Source organism: Chrysochloris asiatica, unplaced genomic scaffold, assembly GCF_000296735.1.
Source record: "Chrysochloris asiatica unplaced genomic scaffold, ChrAsi1.0 scaffold00040, whole genome shotgun sequence".
NCBI lineage: Eukaryota > Metazoa > Chordata > Mammalia > Afrosoricida > Chrysochloridae > Chrysochloris > Chrysochloris asiatica.
The window spans coordinates 5,252,175-5,272,579 of NW_006408558.1; the positions used below are offsets into that span (position 1 = coordinate 5,252,175).

General features: G+C 38.2%; 1 protein-coding gene across 1 annotated transcript in view; it reads right to left on the bottom strand.

Moving 5' to 3' along the window:
- Positions 1-20,405, bottom strand: part of CDKAL1 (CDK5 regulatory subunit associated protein 1-like 1) — a 980,453-nt gene that overhangs the window by 688,728 nt on the left and 271,320 nt on the right. The window contains exon 6 of the mRNA XM_006860787.1: positions 4,098-4,146. Coding sequence (XP_006860849.1) covers positions 4,098-4,146 — 49 coding nt within the window. The remainder of the gene's footprint in view (positions 1-4,097; positions 4,147-20,405) is intronic.

The following is a 20,405-nucleotide window of genomic DNA, read 5'->3' on the forward strand; positions in this document are numbered from 1 at the left end:
GTTTTGGAAGAAGTGCAGCCAGAGTGCTCCTTGGAGGCCAAGATGCTAGACTTTGTCTCTCATACTTCGGACATATTGTCAGGAGGGAACAGTTGCTAGAGAAGGATATCATGTTTGGTAAGATGGAGGGTCAGAGAAAAAGAGCAAGATCCCTAATGAGATGGATTGGCCAGGTGGCAGCATTGATGGACTTAAGTGTGGCAATGGTAGTAAAGTTGGCCCAGGATCAGACATTGTTTCGTTCTGCTATACATGGGGTCGCTATGAGTTTATTCCGACTCCATGGCACATGACAACAACAACAACATAGTATGGGAGTTCTGGTGTGGTGCCATAGAATGAGCACTAGACCACAAGGTCGGTTTGAACCTCAGGTCAGTGACTCAAACTCACCCACCACTCCTTGGAAACTCTATACAAGTTTGCTATGAGTTGAAATTGACACAAAGGCACTTAACAACAAAACCATATATAAGAATATACTATAAATATTTAAATTAAGCATATTTATAAATAAATATTAGAAATAATGTTGAGAACAAAATTTAATGATTTTTATATCTAAGACATCGATTACTATAGCGATTCTTAATAAACATTAATTGTATGGTATTTTATATTATTACTGTTGTTGTCAGGTGCCACTAAGTCAGATCCAGTTCACAGTGACTCTGTATGTACAACAGAACAAAACACGGGCAGGCCCTTCACCATCTTGAGAAGTACTACTAAGTTTGAGCCCATTGTGCTATAAGGGTCTTCCTCTTTTTCAATAACCCTCTACTTTACCTAGTCTGATGTCATTTTCCTAGGACTGATCTGTTCTTGATAAGATATTCTAAGTACATCAGATGACATCTCACCATCCTCACTTCTCAAGAGCAGTCTAGCTAGACAAGGGGACTTCCAAATTTTGTGGAAAATGTAATTGAAAGATAATTAAATTCTTTCATGAAGTCTCTGAAACACTCTCATACTTCTTCCAAGAGATTTCATCATTCTGCTGGCAATGCATGGTATTTTCAATATTCTTCACCAATACCACAAGGCAAAGGCATCCATTCTTGGGTCTTCCTTATTCATTGACCAGCATTCACATGCATACGAAATGACTAAAATATCAAATGCAATAAATCGTTTGATTTCTTCACTGCTGCTTCCATGGGCTTTGATTGAGGATGCAAGGAAAATGAAGCTCTTGAAAACTTTAATCTTTTCTCTGTTTATCAAGATGTGGCTTATTGGTATAGTTGTGTGGAATATTGCTTTATGTTGAGGTAAAATCCATATTGAAGGCTGTAGACTGACCTTCATCAGTAAGTGCTTTCAGTCGTAATTTTTATCCATCAAGGTTGTGTCACCTGCATATCACAAGTTGTTAATGAGTCTTCCTCCAATTCTCATGCCATGGTTCTTTTTAATATAATCCAGCTTCTTAGATTTTTCATCCAGCATACAGATTACTTAAGAACAGTGAAAGGATACAACCCTGAGGCATTACCTGAATTTAAACCATTCAGTATCCCCTTGTTCTATCTGAACAAACGGCTCTTGGTCTATGTACATGTTTCCACGAGCACAATTAAGTGTTTTGGAATTTCATTTCTCCCCAATGTTATTCATAGTTTACTATGATCCTTTGCATAATCAATAAAACATAATTAAATACCTTCCTATGGAATCCTGGTGTGATGCTATAAGATAAGCACTAGACTGGTAAACCTAAGTTTGGTGGTTTAAAACCACCAACCGCTCCTTGGAAACCCTATACAGGTTTCTGTGAGTCAGAACCAACTCAATGGTAATTAACAACAACAACAGCTATCTTCCTGTTAAACTCTGCTTTTAACCAAGATCCTTCTGACATCAACAATGATACCAATCATTCCATGTCCTCTTCTAAATTTGACATGAACTTCTGGCAGTTCGGTGTCAATGCACTGCTGCAGCAGTTTTTAATTATCCTCAGCAAAATTTTAGTTATGTACAATATTAATGATACTATTTGATCATTTATGCATTCTGTTGGATCATCTTTCTTTAGAATGAGCACAAATATGGACCTCTTCCAGTCCATTAGTCAGGTAGCTATGTTCAAACTTTCTTGGCAAAGATGAGTAAGCAACATCAGTGCTGCAACCATTTGTTACAACATATTGGTATTCCATCAATTTCTGAAGCTTTGTTGATCACTAATGCCTTCAAAGCATCTTGGACTTCTTCCTTCAATATCATCAGTTCTTGATCATATGATAACTGTTGGTTGGACCTCGACCAATTGTGATTGGTACAGAGACTCTGTATATTCCTTCCCATCTTCTTTCGATTCTTTTCATCTTTCTGCTTCGTTCAATATTTTGTCCACAGAATGCTTCTATATAGCAACTCAAGTCTTGAATTTTTATTTCAGTCCTTTCAGTTTGAGAAATGCTAAACATGTTCTTCCATTTTTGTTTTCTAACACTAGGTCTTTACACAGTTCATTATAATATTTTCTGTTTGAAATCTGCTCAGCTCTATCTTAGTTATCTAGTGTTAATGTTAAAAGAGGAGTAGTGGTGTGGCACTGTGAGTTAATATGCTGGACTGCAAAGTCAGTTTGAACCATAATGTTGGCAGTTCAAGCTCAACGACCACTCCTTGGAAACCCAATACAGAGTTGCTGTGGGTCAAAACCAACTCGAAGGCACTTAACAACAACAACAATATTAAAAGAAATACTACAAGTAGAGGGCTTTAACAAACATAAATTTATTCTCTCAAAGTTTGAGAGGTTAGAAGTCCAAATTCAGAGCACAGGTTCTGGAAAAGGGTCCTTGCCGCCTTTCACCATCTGTAGATTCCTTGGACATCTCCATGTGTCCTGGCGTCAGACTTTCTCTGAATCTAGGAGCTTCACAGTGTGGCGACTCCAGCGCCAAAGAACACACTCCACTCCCTGTACACTTTTCTTAGTAGTAGGAGGTCCCTCTCTCTCTGTTCACTTCTCTCTCCTTTTATATCTCAAAAGAGATTAACGCAAGATACAATCTACTTTCTGTAGGTTGCATTGGGACCTCTTAACATCATTTGTTGTTATTAAGTGCTGTCGAGTGGGTTCTGACTCATGGTGACCCTGTACAGGGTTTCCAAGGAACAGCTGGTGGGTCTAAACTAAAGACACTGTGGTTCACAGTCCAGTGCTGATCCTACAGCACCACACCAGGAGTTCCATTAACATGAAACAAGTGAGGAGTTGCAACACATAAGATAATTAGACTAGAGCTGATCACATCAGGTCACTTCATGGGGTGATCTCATCATGGAGGTGATAACTACATCTTCACTGATAAACCACTGAGGAAGCTGGCCCAGCCAAGTTGACACAAAATCTTAACTGTCACGAGCTCTTTTACTTCACCATTTCTTCCTTTCACTTAGCTTCTCTACGTTCAATAGCAAGTTTAGAAAAATTTTCTGACATTCATGTGGTCTTTCCTTTCTTTTAAATGACCTTTTGCTTTTAAAGGCATCCCACAACTCATCTGGTCTTTGGTCATTAGTGTTCAGTGTATGAAATCCAGTCTTGAAATGATCTCTAAATTCAGGTGGGATATACTCAAGGTCATGCTTTGGCTTTCATGAATTTGTTTTCATTTTCTTAAGCTTTTACTTGAACTTGCATATGAACAACAGATGGTTTATTCTGAAGTCAGCCCTAGTCTTGCGCTGACTGATGATACTGAGCTTTATCCCATCTTTTCCACAGATGTAATCTATTTGATTCCTTTGTACTCTATCTGGTGAAGCCCACAGGTATAGCCCCTGTTTATGTTATTTTTAAAAAGATATTTCCAATGAGTAGGCCATTGTTCTTATAAAATTCTACCATGCAATATGTGAGGTCATTTCTCCCACCACAGCTGTATTTTTCAAAAAGCATTCTCTTCTTTGTTTCTATCTTCATATTCCAATCACCAGAAATGAGAATTGCCTCTTGAGTGAATGTTTGTTTAATTGCAACTGTAGATGTTGGTTAAAATCTGCAATTCCTTAAACATGTTTATGTTATAGTTCATAAAACAAATACCTTTACTTATCTCACTTTCAATAATTACCTTTAATGGTTTCCTCCACAACTTCTACCACACGATCTATCTGCTGAACCTAAAAATGAGAAAAAACCTCTTAGACAAACAATGTATAAACAAGAAAAATCAGATTTGTTTATTCTTATGTTTGAATCAGTGGTACACAAGTCCTAAAAGGGATCCTGGTGGTGCAATGGTTCAATTCTGTAGCTGGTAACCAAATGTTTGTTGGCAGTTCAAATCTATCAGCCACTCCATGGGAGAAAGATGTGGCAGTCTGCTTCCAAAAAAATTTGCTCCCTTGGAAAATCTATGGGGCAACTGACACTATGGGGCACTACTGGCTGAATTTCTTTTTAAGCACATGACTGCAAATTGTCAATAATTAATTTATTTGGACATTATTAGAAATTCTTATATTCATGTTTTGCATTACAATGAAGTATGGAATTAACACCCTTCTACTGTTCAGTGGGAGCCCTGGTGTGGCGCTGTAGGCTAATGTGTCAGACTGCAAATGCAAAGTCATCTGAACTGCAAGATCAGTGGTTCAAGATCACCAGCTGTACCTTGGAAACCCTATATGCGTTGCTATGGGTCGGAATTGACTCGATGGCACTTAACAACATAACAACAACATTCCTCAGTGATAATTGAAGCAATCTCACTGCATTCAAATAAATATCCTGTTGTTCTATTAGGTAGTCTGTCAACATAAACACACACATCCTGAAACATAAGCTTAAGTTTAATTAAAACATGTTTCTTCAAAGCTTCAAGAAAAGAGAAAAAATGACACAAAATTATAACCAACAGAAATGGACAAACTAGAATTAGGGCGATCCACCTCAAATTCTGTGTTTTATTATTTTAATATTCAGAACCATTTTAATGAATTTCTACCATATGCTGAGAACTGTGCTCAGTTACAAGGGATACAAAGTCAAATAAAATAGCTCCTTCCCTAGAGACCAATGATTAAGGAAGAAAGATTTCCCAAGGTATCATATGTAGGAACACAGAGGAAAAGTAATAAAATCAGACTTAAGGGTCTAGAAATACTTCCCAGTGAACCAAAGGTGAGTCTTGAGGGATAAACAGAATTGACATATAAGGACCCCACTAAGAAGACTGAGTAAAAGTGGTTAGAGTTTAGAAGGAAAACTCAAAAAGCAAAGAGTATTGTCCAAGTTCAAGGAAGAGAGAAAGCCAAATAGGAATCGATCAAAAGTATGACTTCTCAAATCAATCATTGCTTAACTAAACAAGAAATACAAGTTCACAGATATTTCAAAATAAAAATACAGAAAGAAATAGTTCAAGTAGCCCATAGCATGCTCCATCCTCCATTCCCATTCCTCAGATGAAACAACTTCACTCCAGAGCGTACATTCTAAGACAGTTTCTGGTGCTAAGACATTTTAGATTTCTACACTTTAGTTTTCCTTGTTTCTTATGTACATATACAAATGTGTACAGTCCTAGTGTGATGCTGTAGGAGAACCACTGGACTGCTAACCATAAGTTCAGGGGTTCAAACCCACCAGCCGCTCCTTGGAAACCCTATACAGGGTCACTATGAGTCAGAATGGACTCCACGGCAAATATACAAATATGTATGTGTATGGCTGTGCATGGTTGAGTATGTATGCATGTTTAATTTAAAAGATTTACCACCTGACTTTTTTTCTATACACTGTGAGTATATATTGGTATACTTCATTGTTTTTAATAATGGTCCAGGACTCCTGGTGTAGTGATGTAGGTTCAGCACTGGACTGTGAACCACAAGGTTGGAAGTTCAAACCCACCAGCTGCTCCTTGTAAACCCTGTATAGTGTCACTATGAGTCGGAACAGACTCAACGGCACTTAACAACAAGTGGCTCACGGGGAACACAGTATCTCTATAAAGCAAGCACTGGACTGCAAACCTCAAGGTCGGAGGGTCAAGCCCACCACCAGATACTACTCAGGAGCTCAAGAGAAGGCTTTCTGCTTCCTTAAAAATATTTACAGCCTCTTAGAGCCCACATGAAATAGACACAGATGAAGATTCCAGAACTCTGTACTTCAGAAGACAAGTTAAGCAGTGGATGGTGTGCTTGCTGGGAGAAGCTGAGCAGGGACAGAGAAAGAGGGAGACTGACTGGTGAATGGCTGGCCAGCCATGTCTTGACCATCTTGTGAGAAGCTACAGCAGTAGCAAGTCCCTGGCAGAGAAGGTCACACAGGCGATGGAAAAGCTCCATGTTCCTGTTCCTCTTCGTAGTTATTCTGAAGTGTTGGGAGGTTTTGTTTTAAATTTATTCCTTCTATTTTCTCACTTATTTTTCTCTTCTGTAGCTCCATTTCCACGTCCCTTTTTTGTTTTTATAATTATTATGTATTTTTTTTCTAGTTGCTGCCAGTTTTGTTTCATTTTTAACCTTCGTTTTTTTTTTTCTTTTCATTGTTGGTTCCTTGTTTATTCTATTTTACTTTCTTGCGTGAATGTGTGTGTGTGTGTGTGTGTGTGGTTTTTTTCTTTCCCATGCAACAGGAGACAGCAACTATGCCCAAACAGCCCAGCCACAAATGGATCCTCTGTAACTCCACCAAATGGGCAAGAGCCAATACCAGCCAATACTCCTAAATCACCTGATCAATGAGGTACATGAACTGAGGTGCGCAAACAGTGAACAAAAACAGGGGACATATTTCCATCTTCTAACTACCCTCAAAGGAGATAGTTGGTGAGAGCCTAAAACCACATCAGCATACAATCAGTACTTAAATATAAATAGGACAACCTCACAATGCTCCAGAGACAACGGACTATTTTATTTTAGCTCACATGAAGACACATGAGACGAGGGCTCAAACAAATGACTAAGATGCAGAGTCAGAAAACATTTCTGAGGAAGAAAAGGTAATGGAACTAACCGAAAGAGATCCCAAAAGAATGATATTAAGGTACCTTCAAAGGATTGAAAACGCAGTTGAGTAAAGCAAGGAGAACATAGAAAAAACTTTGGATGAATTCAGGAAAACAATCACAACCAACAAACAGACAAAATAAATACAAATTTTGAAACAATACAAAACCAGCCTTTAGAAATCCAGAAGATTAATGGTAAAATCTCAGGAACAGACAATACATTAAAAGGGCAAAAGAGTAGATCAGAGCCTGAATTAGTGAACTTGAAGATAAATCTCTCAATGTTAGATTGCTAGAACAATCAGAAAATAAGAATGAAAAAATGCAAACAAAGCCTACGAGTTATGTGGGACACCATAAAGAAGAACAGTATAGGAGATGAGAATTCCAGAACAGGAAGAAACAATAAATAGCACAGAGAAAACTGTCAGAGTTGTTGAAAGAAAACTTCCCTAACTTCATGAAACACAAGAAGATAAGCACACAAGAAGCTGTTGTTGTTAAGTACCATCAAGTTGATTCTGACCCTATAGCAACCCTGTACATGGTTTCCAAGGAGCAACTGGTGAGCTTGAACCACTGACCTTGTAGTTTAAATGACTTTGCAGTCTGACATATTAGCCCACAGAGCCACACTAGGACTCAAACCCCAAATATGATAGATCCCAAAAGAAAATCAACAAGACATATTATAATCCAACTTTCCAAAATCAAAGACAGAGAAAGAATCCGGAGAGCATCTCCAGAAAAATGGAAAGTTACCTACAAAGGAGGAACAATAAAACTAAGGTCTGATTTCTTAGCAGAAACCAAACAGGTAAGAAGGCAATGGGATGACATATACAAAATTCTGAAAGAACCAGATTGCCAGCCAACAATCATACACCAGTAAAGCTGCCCTCAAATAAGATGGTGAAATTAGGATATTTCCTGATAAACATAAATTAAAGGAATCTGTAATGACCAAAACAACTTTACAAAAAATGTTAAAGGGTGTTCTTTGGACTGAGAACCAACAACAGCAGAAAACAACCTGAGATTACCATACATGACAATACCACCTAGAACTCGATCCAGATATAGCAGTATTTAAAGTAAAACAAATCTTCAAGACTGAAAATGAGGAACCAGAGCTACACATTTATAATGAAATCAACTACAAAGCAAAGAGGGAATAGTGTAGACACAGAACTTCCAAATGGCAAGGAAGGCAAATAGATTTCAAGATAAAATAGACTTTTTAAACTAGGGGAAGAAAAGTTAATAAATATCAAGATAATACACCTGCACATCAAAATAAAAAAGAGGAAAATCAGATACACTTAGACAACATTAATACAACAGAAATGAAAATGAAAAGAAAACTCACAAAAAAAATGAACTCAGCATAAAAAATTATGTCGAAGAAAGAAACCATTGGCAACATACCCTCCCCCTGCCCAAAATCATAGAAAAATGACAACAGTCAATTCATATTGATAGTTACAATGAATGTAACTGGGCTAAATGTACAGATTTGGAAGGGCGCTCAGGGAAAACTATTCTTGGGCTACAGAGTTGGCACATGTTAACACGAACAACAGGGCAGGCAATATATAACAAGAGGGAGATTAGCAGAGGAAAGATGACGGTAGCAGGAGACACAGGGAGGAATGCAATGGTTAAAGTGAAAGAGGCTAATACTATTAACTGTTAGTGCATGGAGTGGATGGCAACCATGTAATGAAGCAAAGTATATGATTTGCTGAATGCAAGGCTGATGATCTGCTCTGTGAACCTTCACTCAATTCACAATAAAAAGTTGAAAAAAATTAAAAGTTAGAGAAACAGCACTGACAGATCCTTTTCCAAAGCAAAGGTCAAATAGATGTCATAGGGAAAGAAGTAGAGCCAGAAAAATGAAATGAAGTGGACAAGAAACAAAAGGAACAAAGGACATTTTTTTAAAAGGAGGAAAGGAGAGAAAACAGGAAGGAATTAAAACAAGCAAGGAGCCCTGGAGGTTAACATCAGAATACAGACACAATCTTTTAAAATCGTGTCATTTAAGAGAAGCAAGGTCCAAGATCTGGTCATGAGAACAAGTTGCTGAAACAGAATGAAGGTGTTGACCACTGAAATAGGAAAGCGATGAAGTACTAAGATATTAAGAGTGTTGGTCAGAAATCACGTAGGTATTCAGACTGACCAGGATAGAAGCGACATGGCAGGATGAGGAACAGTTGGTTGAATTTCCCAGTGAATGTGAGTAAGTGATCAAGATCTAAACGGAGGGCAGGCAATAGAAAATAAAAAGAGCAAGTATTAGATAGTACAATGAAGGAGCCAAGATGGAAAGGCTTTCTTAAGCAGTTGGAGATATAAGAGCTCAAAGGGAGTAGTACAAAGCAAAAAGAAAGTTGATCCTATAATTATACCCATTCTTGAAGCACATATATTAATAAAAAGATACCACCCTGGAGAGCAGTCAGAACAAAATGTGGTGGACAGAAATTATTAAAAAGTTGAGAATGAACTAAGTCCATAAAACACTTAGGAAAAAAACATATTCATAAATTTCCATGAGTTTAGATTAAGCCATGGTTTCTTAGTTTAAAAACTTAAAAAACAACCAAAAAGAGGAAAAAGATAAATTGATCATCATCAAAATGAAGAACTTTTGTGTTTCAAAGGTCATCATTGAGAAAGTAAGACGACAGCACAAAAAATGGGGGAACATTTATATAAATTACACATCTGATAAGAAAACTGAAATAGAATATATACTGTACTCCTACAGCTCAAAATTAAAAAGACAACCCAATTTTTAAATGACCAAAGATCAGAATAGACACTTCTCCAAAGAAGGCATACAAATGGTCAGTAAGCATACAAAAAAATGTTCAATATCCTTAGTCATACAAGAAATGGTATCAAAACTACAATGAGCTACCATTTCACACCTACTAGGATGGCTAAAGTCAGGATCATAAACAATGACAAGTGTTAGTGATGATGTGCAGAAACTGGAACCCTTACAAACTAAAATTGGGAATGCAGTAAAATGATACAGTTGTTTTTGAAAAATAGTCTGGGAGTTGCTCAAACAGCTAAACATAGAACTATTATATTTACTCAAAAGTTCATTCCTAATTATAAACCCATGCAAAATGAAAACATTCCATGGAAAAATTTGTACACTGATGTTTGAAGCAGCATTATTCCTGATTGTTAAAAGGTAGAAACAACCCAAGTGTCCACCAATTTATGATTGAATAAGTAAAATACGATATATCCATACCATGGAATATTATTCAGTCATAAAGAGAAACAAAGTATTGTTATATGCTACATGGATGGCCCTTGAAAACAGTATGGCGAGTAAGAAGCCAGACACAAAAGGTTAAAATATGATTGCATTTATAAGAAAGATCCATAGAAGGGAAGTCTAAAGAGACACAAAGTACATTCAAGATTGTCCATGAAACAACAGTGACAGAAATGGCACTAGATGCTAATGGATATTCGTTCTGTTTGGGGATGATAGAAATGTTCTAAAATTGATTGTGGTGGTGGTTTTGAAACCCTGTAAATATACTAAAAACTAGTAAATTGTACACTTGTAATGAGTAAATGCAGTCCTGGTGTGGCACTGTAGGATATACACTCAACCATAAAGTCGGTTTAACACCTTATAACATGGTTGAAACTTGAGGATATTATGCTGAGTGAAATTAGTCAATCACAAAAGGTCAAATATTGCATGAAACCATTATTGCAAAAGCTTAAGAAAGGATTTCCATACTAACAGAAACATTCTTTGATGGCTACCAGGAGTAGGAGGGAGGAGAGACCAATTCACAGGTCAGGGGGTAGACACTTAGCTCGGGTGACAGGGAGAGCGATATACAAGGAAGGGAAGGGCAAAACACAGCAAGAGGGAGTGTGGCAGATGAACAATGAAGATAGGGGAAGACTTAGGGAGGTATGCACGGGGTACACAGACTAGAGGTAAATAGTGATTTACACATAACCTTGGAATAACAGTGTTCTATGAGATAGAGCTTGAGACACAGTTTGAATGGGTTCAAAAGGGGAAAAATGTTTAGGTGCTTGGAGATCTTGTAGATACTGGTTTCCCTTGCCTACTATTGTAAAATAGGCATTTATGTGTGCTGGAAATTAATACTGGAAATTATGATTACAGAAAACATGGAAACCCATCTTCAGCCTACAACTGATCAGATTAGCTAAAAGGGGAGTTAGAATTTGGCCAGGGTAATAGGCTTTTTGTTAAGCCTTTGTAGAGTATGGAGCCTTAGATGAAATCCTGAGCCCTACCCAGAACCTTCTGAGTTAGGATATTCCCACTTAAAAAGACTTGAAGACCAACCCAGGACAGCTGGGAGAACAGAAGATTCTTATTGAAAGACAGGAAGAAAAAAAGCAGACATTTTGGCTGTTAGAATATCAAGCAAGCTGTTTGCTTTGGAGGCATCAAGGCAAAAAAAAAACTCAGCCCATCATGGAAAACCCGCTTCTAAGACTGAAATCCAATGGGAACCCATGAGCAGTCCAGTATGCTCACTAGTGACCATCCTGGTGGAAATGGTGGAAATGCAGTAATGAAGAAATGGGCTGGGTCTGCACATGTTCCATGGACACTCACTGACCTTGAGATGAGAAAAAGAGGAAAGGCTGACTGGTATGAAGTTTAGGAAGATGTGTGAACTTCTGAGCTCGTAGACACTGACTTAGCCACTGGAGACAAGGGCTGAGGGTGAAGCAGCTGGCTGGTCAGTATGTGAAGTCTCAAACTTGTAGCTAGTACCCATTTGACCTAATTTGGATAGCTAGCCAACCAGAACTGGACCAGAATGAGACAGAGATACATGATACCGTGAGCAAGTGTAAATTGCTACAATTTGATGAACTGGACCTTTGCCTATGGATGCAGGTGCTCAAAATTCCAAATGCTATAGAAGGATTCTTCATGTCAAGGATCAAGCTTGTTTCTTCAGCAAACTGGGTTGGTTGTTGTTGTTGTTGTTACATGCCGTGGAGTGGGTTCTGACACATAGTGACCCTGTACAGGGTTTCTGAGGCTGTAAACCTTTACGGGAGCAGAAAGCCTCATCTTTCTCCCACAGAACAGGTGGTAGTTTCGAACTGCTGATCATGAGATTAGCAGCCCAATTCATATCCACTATGCTACCAGAGCTCCTTGAAAAGGGTTGGTAAGGATGGGCAATTTATACATTGGCTATCAAAAATGGGGGACTATTAAGGCATAAAGTGGCTGACTCATAAGTTTTCATGAACGTACTTGGTTTCAGAACAATGAGGGTGTAGCAAAATCCCCACTGAATAGTCTTCCTGTTTTCCAGATGGAGCTAGTGAAAGGGGATGGAGGAGGATGACTATAGGATTTTATGATTCAATTGTGAGTAATTGTTAGCAGGATTTATTGTGATTGTCACAACTGTAATTGTAGAAGATATGTAACTAAAAGGAGGTGGTGGTGTTAATCTTTCATTTCAGGAACAGAGGATTCCAGGACCATCAAGAAAGAAGAGCATGAGTGGAGCATGAGATCCTGTCTAGCAAAGCCACACAGCAGAGGTGGTGGTAGAGGTGATGTCATTGAGAGACAAAGCAGCTGCGGACTCCAGGCCCATGGACAAGAAAGGCTGTGTGTCTGTGGACAGGAGGCTGGCTTGCAAAATGTGCCCTGTGGACACTGAAATGAATATCTATTTTTTGTTTTATATGTGTACATCCAATGTTTTTGCCCTATTCTTTTGTGAGAAATATGACGTAAAAGGGAAGCCACAGGGAGGAAGCAAGATAACTGTTGTTGCAGGGAAGGGATTGTAATCATTGAGATGAAGCAAAACGTATGATTGGTTAAAAGTAAAGCTGACGACCCTGTCTGTTAACCTTCACTTAATTCACACAATTTTTTTTTTTAATTCACAATAAAAACAAGAACAACTATACTTGACTTGATCCAGGAACACAGAACTCCGTCTCTAGTTGGCCCTCTCTAATATGCCCCCTCTTCATCAGTCGGAGTGATCTCCTAAAAGCAGAAATCTGCTTAAAACTCTTTAGAAGGTGCCCTTTGGTGGTTTAAATTATTATATATGCCTGAGTGTTTAAAAAAAAAAAGGAGCAAAGTGAATAGAGAGAATTACTGTTAACTGATGGTACATGGAGGGGATTATTAACATTGTAATGAAATAAGGTGTATGATTTGCTGAATGTAAAACTGATGATTTGCCCTGTAAACTTTCACTCAATTCACAATAAAAACTTTATTTAAAAAAATTTCACAAAAATACTTAAAAAATAAATAAGGTCGGTTTAAAACGCAAGGCCAGCAGTTCAAACTCAACAGCCACTTCTCGGAAACCCTCTACAGGGTCACTATGAGTCGATGAGTCGGAACCAACTTGATGGCACTTCACAACAACAGCAACATTGAGTAAATTATATGGTAGGTGAATTTTATTTCAATAAAGCTGTTATAACAATAACAAACAAACAAAAAAAACACCCTGAGTGGTGAAATGCTTCAATATCGTGGTCATAAAAGTCAAGGGAAAAGCGAGGAATACATGGCAACTAAATGCAACTTCTGATATGGGACCCTTCTTTTCCAAAAAAAAAAAAAAAAAGGACTTGGCTGGGACAATTGGCATGATCTGAAGAAAATCTAGACTAGTTTACAAGCCAAAAAAAAAACAAACATATTGCCATTGAGTTGATTCTGAGTCACAGTGACCCGACAGGACAGAGTCTAAGTGACCATTAGGGTCCACAGGCGATACATGTTTATGAGAGCAGACAGCCTCACTGTTCTCCAGAAGAGACGTTGGTGAGTTTCAACTGCCAACCTTGCAGTTCGCAACCTAACATGTAACCCACTGTACCAAGCTAGCTTATGGTTGTTATTGTTGTTGTTATATGCCTTCAAGTCGGTTCCAACACGTAGAGAACATGTATAGGGTTTCCGAGGAGCAGCTGGTGAGTTTGAACCGCCAATCTTGAGATTCAAACCAGCCGTGCAGTGCAGCACCACACCAGGACTCAAAACTAGTTTATGGTATTGTGTAAATGATAACTTCTTGAGTTTGGTCATTAAACTATAGTTTTCTAAGACAATGTCTTTTGTTTTGTTTTTTTTAAGTATTAAATAAAGGGGCATCATGTTTGTAACTTACTCTCAAAAGGATCAGAAAAAAAATGTGAGTGTGTGTGTGTGTGTGTATCACACACACACACACACACACACACACACACATATATGTTGTTGTTAAGTGCTGTCAAGTCGGTTCTGACCTATAGCGACCCTGAACAGGGTTTCCAAGGCTGTAAATCTTTATAGGAGCAGAAAGCGTCATCTTTCTCCAGCGGAACAGCTGGTAGTTTCAAACTGCTGACCTCACGGTTTGCAGCCTGATTCGTAACCACTATGCTACCAGAGCTCTTTATATACATATATATATACATACATATATGTGTGTGTGTGTGTGCGCGCGTGCGTGTATATATATATATATGTCCTCTGTCCTACTATGGTGCTATAGGATAAGCACTGGACTGCTAGCCACAAGGTGGGACGTTCAAACCCACCAGCTGCTCCTTGGAAACCCTATAGAGAGTCACTATGACTCAGAATCCACTCAATGGCACCTGACAACAACAACAACATATGTATGTGTATATATGTAGAGAGAGAGTTACAGCAAATTTGTTAAAATACTAACATTTGAGGAGTCTAGGTATGTGAGAATTGTTTGTTTTTTCTTGCGACTTTTCTGAAAGTATAAAATTATGTCAAAATGAATAATTTAATTGTGTGTTTATGTTTGTGTATACACATAAACACTTACTTTATTAGTTACAAAATAAAAGATTTCTTGCTCATTCAAAAGAACTTTTGAGGACGGAGAGCAGAATGTTGTGAGGAATTGGCATTCCAGAAGCCCATGTGTTGACAAGGGGTCAAGCAGCAGGACAATGAACTACGGAAGCAAAAACACAGCCATATGGAAACAGAACTAAGTAAGCAGTCAATGCAAATAGGGATACGAAACATAGTGAGGTGAAATGGTGTCCACGCTCCAGACAAAATTCCTGAGGAGATATGGATATAAAATCATGAACAGCATCACACAGCTTTCTGTACACAATGCCAATGACAACTTAATGTCTACTCTACAGCCTGCAGCCTTGATTCAGCTTTCTAAGTAAAATACTGATTATAAAGATCTAACTCCAGTGAAGGCAAGATATGCAGATAGGTGTAAGGCCCCCTCTGAGAGGTGTGTTCCCCAGGACTTTGGTATCTGAAACCTCCACTGGGTGGTATAATTAGATGTGAAAATAGTAAGAGACCATATGAATCACTCTGACATTCCGCCCTGGTACTACTGAGGCTACCATGTCCTGTGTGAGCTACGACAATGCTCTACATCCTTAAGACTTTATAGGTAACATTACCCTCTGACAGATATAAATGACTAAGTAGGAATTAACTTAGCAGCAACAGGTTTGGTTTGTATGGGTTAGACCACGGCAGAAAGGCAAGGTAACTTTAAAGACAAAAACAAAAACAATTTTTTCCCACTGAATAAATCCACTACACATACTTTTAAGATACTTAGATATCTTGGACCCATCTGCCAGTTTGTCGTAGTGAAGGGGCCTGAGTACTGCTATGATACAGGGACCATGCCACTGGCATTTCAAATACTACCAGGGTCACCAATAGTGGACAGGGTGCAACAGAACTTCCAGACTAAGACAGACTAGGAAGAAAGACCTAGCAATTTCCATCCAAGTATTAGCCAATGAGACTCCTATGGATCGCAATAGAATACTGTACGATACAATGCTGGGAGATGAGTTCCCTGGGTTGGAAGTTACTCAAAATACTCAGTGGCCTTGACAATGGACTTGACCATACCAATGTTAGTGAAGGCAACTAGTAACAACTACACCTAGAATCAACTAAATAGACACTCATAGCTATTGCAAAAAGATACGAAACATCTGTTTGTTGGGTCATTTTCCTATTCATTTTCTCGGAGATGCACTTTTCAGGTTTCCAAAACACTTCTTTGGGTCATGTATCCCTCCAGTAAAAAAAATTCACCTCTACTCAATCTCTTTTGCCTTTAATACCCCTTTCTATTTCCAATGATTGACTCTAGTTTCAGGCTTTCATGTCTTCATACCTGAACACTGAATAATGTAGATCAAACCCACCAGTTGCTCCTCAGAAATTCTATTCAGGGTCACTATGAGTCAGAGCCAATTGGACGGAACTTACCAACAACAAAGATCTTTCAACATCTTTAAACAAATGTCATAATATGTTTCTCTTTTTGTTTTGAATCACACCATGTCTAAGTGGTAGTTTAGGCATCCTCAAGAAACTCAAGCTATGTTCCTTTACATGGAACAAAAGGCAGGCTGAGGAGGCAAGATTAGGGCCATAGGGTGGATGGGGTAAGGTTTCCCAATTAAAATCTTATAGGATAACCCTCCGTACCCTAAAAGAATGAGCAAGAGCTTTGTCATGATAGAAAAAAGATTCTTCAGTGCAACTTTCCTGGCCTTGTCCCCACCAATGTGGTTTCAAATTTTCTTAAACTTTGAACAAGTTCCTGTAATCATCCTGGGTCTTTAAAGAATGACCACTCTGAAATCCCCACAACACAGTCACCATAACCTCCTGGATTGACCTCTCTGCCTTGAATTTAACTGACCCAGAAGAACCCCTTGGAAGCCACTGTTCTGATTGGATCTTGTTCTCTGTATCAAATTAGTAAATTCAAGACTTGCTGCTAGTTAGGATTCATTCCACAAAATCATCTCCATTAGCTTCCTTCTTGCTTAAATGACAGACGGAAAGATCCATTCTTAGTTCAAAGCTTTTGGAATCCATTGAGGCAAAAGCTTGCTGAGGCCAAAATATTCACTTAAAATTGTAAATGCCCGACAATATGAGTAAGATCCCAACTTCAGTAGCTACTGCATCAGTGGCAATTCTCCCACTAGTTTTTGGACACCACTCAGTTACTTCACTCCTCAAGGCTGATGGTCTTCCCAACCCTGTTTAAAATGCTTGATCAATAGAAAACCTTTTGTTTCATGTTGGGCAACAGTCCCACAAACTTGTTGCAAAGCTTGAATGATTTGACGATATCTTTTGAGTTTTTAAAAAATGTGTTTAATATTAGCCCTAACATCAAAATCAAGTACCTTACTCTTTTCTTTTTTTTGAGGGCACCGGGTGTGGCACTGTAGGATCACAACTGGACTACAAACAACAAAGTTGGGAGTTCAAACCCACCAGCTACTTCTCAGAAATCCTATACAGGGTCACTATGAGTCTGAACCGACTTGACAGTACTTAACAACAATCTGCTCCTTGGAAATAGTATATAGGGTCGCTATGAGTTGGAACCAATTCGACAGCACTTAACAACAACAACAAACAAGAATGAGGAGTTCTGGTGTAGCACTGTAGGATAAGAATTGGACTGCTAACCACATGGTTGGTGGTTCAAACCCATCAGCTGCTGCTCCTTAGAAGCCCTATACAGGGTCGCAATGAGTCAAAACCAACTCAATGGCACTTAAAAATAACAAACAAGAATGAGAAAAACATATTATCTGCAGCCATCCATTAAGTGCAGAGACATGTTTAAACATGTTTTGTTTGGAATAAACCCAGACATGGATACACTGGAACCCTAGTAGCAATACTTTTTCACTTACCCTCATATTATACTAACTATCAAAAAATTCAGGAATTCTATCTGCTCCTTAAAACATTTTTTTGGGGGGGTAAATTTAAATCATACTCTTGGAGGCAGGAGATGTTTCTGCTCATTTTCAAAACTGCTTTATGAAGACACTTGGTGGAGCAAAAGCTTTCTAAGAAAAAGTGATGTTTCCCTCCATGAATCAAGTGTTAGTAAACTACATGGTCACAATAAGGAGAGACTTGCTTTTATCCTGATGGTCACGTAGTATTTGTTTGATTGTATGCATCTTACAATATATCCTGTGGTTGTTTGTTTGTTTTTAAGTGCTTGATTACACACAAGCAAGGGGGAAGTTCAAGTAATGATGGAAGGAAAACAGTGTGTCCACTTTCATTTCCAACAAAAAATAATGGAGAGTATGGGGTGGGGGTAAGAGGGCAGGGAGAGGAAAATAATAAGCATGAGCAAGATAGCAAACTCAAGATTCACATACCGAAATGAAGAAGGTACTGAATGCTTTCTGGGAGAAAAGGAAAGCTGTTCTTAATTAATACTATGAACTGTAGCCCTGAATACACAAGAGCTGAGAATGTGGTATATAATTCAAATAAAATAAACAAAACAGTATCTTGTATCCTTCAGGCACTTAGTTATAAATATACAGAAGGAAAAAAAAAAAAAAAGAAGTGCAGTATGTTCTATTACTGACTCCATATGTTCACGACAGTGAAGAAAGGAGTTGGTGAATAAACAATTCATAAATAACATCAATGAGTCATTCTGCTGCAGAACTTTTAAAAGAAAGCCATAAAAACTATTTTATTCCGCTATTATGAATGACCCCAAAGTTATAACTAAAGAGCCATGAACGAAATTAGCCATACAAAGGTGTCTGAAGACAAATAATAAAAAGTGCTATTCTGCAATTTCCTAATTGTTTAGAGCAGTGCTGTCCAACAGGCTTTTCTGTGATGACAGAAATGTTCATCTGCTGAGCTGTCCAATACGGTTGACACCAGCCACATGGGGTTGTCACACATTTGAACTGTGGTTAGTGCAACTATGGAACTAAATTTTGTAATCAATTTCAATTTAAATAGCCACATGTGACTGTTGACAACCACATTATACAGTGCACACTTAGAGATTAGTTAATCAAATGTAAAATGCTTTGTGATATCCTTTTGGTAAAAAAATTTAACTCGAAGGTTTGACATGAAATCTAGACATTCAGGGGATGGGAGGGGCTGGAAGTGGTATGAATGCTGCTTTTAGAGCTTAAAAATGTACAAATACATAAAACAGCTTTTATCACAATAAACAGTTGGGGGCAGTTTAATTAGATTGGAGAATGCTGTTTTGCCCCAAAGTGGACAATGCTGTGAGAGTGTGTGTGTCTGTGTGTGTGTGTGTGTGTGTGTGTGTGTGTATCTGCTAGCTACTGCTCATGGTCGTCACTTAAAAGGGATTTCCTATAGGAAGTTTGATTACAGATCTTAGCATTGTTAACGACACAATTTATCTAACTAGCATTAAAAAATCCATCGATCTGAGGCAGTAAGGGAACAAGCAGATATTCTGCACCCAGACTCAGATACTATTTTCCAGGTAAGCCTCTGGCCAGGTGACAGTAATGCTGGCATATGAGCCGTACGGCAGAGGCAGTAATGTGAACCTTCAGGAGAAACGGACTGCACAGAGAAGAGAGAAAGTGCAAAGCTGAAAAGACAAAAATGATGTCGATTCATTCTAGTGTCAAGAAAATACCACCTCCAGTGCCTGCAAATACGACCCTAATTGGAAATCAGGGGTTCCTTCCATCATGCTATGTGTTTACAGGAAGCTGTCAATCAAACCACACTGAAATAGTACCTGATAGCTTGAGAAACCTGCAGATTAGAGCAAGAAGATCACATAAAAACTTTAGACAAATTCAGGAAAACCTAAGAACAAATGGAAAAAATAAAATTAGAAAGCAATACAAAATTTGCAAATAAAAATCTCAACGATTAATACTGAGATAGCAGAAATAGAAAATCCATTACAAGGGCAAAGGAGTATATTTGAATCAATGAAAGACCAAAATTGTGAGCTTGAAAATGGATCCCTCTAGTCTGATAGAAGGGCAATCAGAAAAAAGAAAGAAAAAGTCCAAAAAAACCTAAGATGTATGTGGGATGCCATAAAGAGTAATAAATAGTATAGCTGCAGAACTTCCAAATGACAAAGAAATCAAAAAGATTTACACATGAAGGAGAAGACAATATAAAAAGAGGGAAGCTGGAGAAAGAATGATGAGGGCAGAGGAAGACACAGGGAGGAATGCAAGAGGTAAAGGAAATAGAAGTAATAAACAGGTCTAAAATTACAGTGAACTATGGATCCTGAAACTTGTTCTTGAACATAGAAAAACTTAAGCAAATGGAAGAAATAAGGAGGTAAAAGCACTCAACAGAAAATTTCAAAGGGTAGCTTGAGATGACAAAGTCAAATATTATAATGAAATGTTCAAAACCTGGAGTTAGAAAACCAAAAGGGAATAATGCACTCAGCATTTCTCAAGCTGAAAGAAATGAAAGGAAAAAAATGCAAAGCCTCAACTTGCAATATTGAAGGCTTCTATGGGGAAACTACTGAATGATCAAAAGACGGA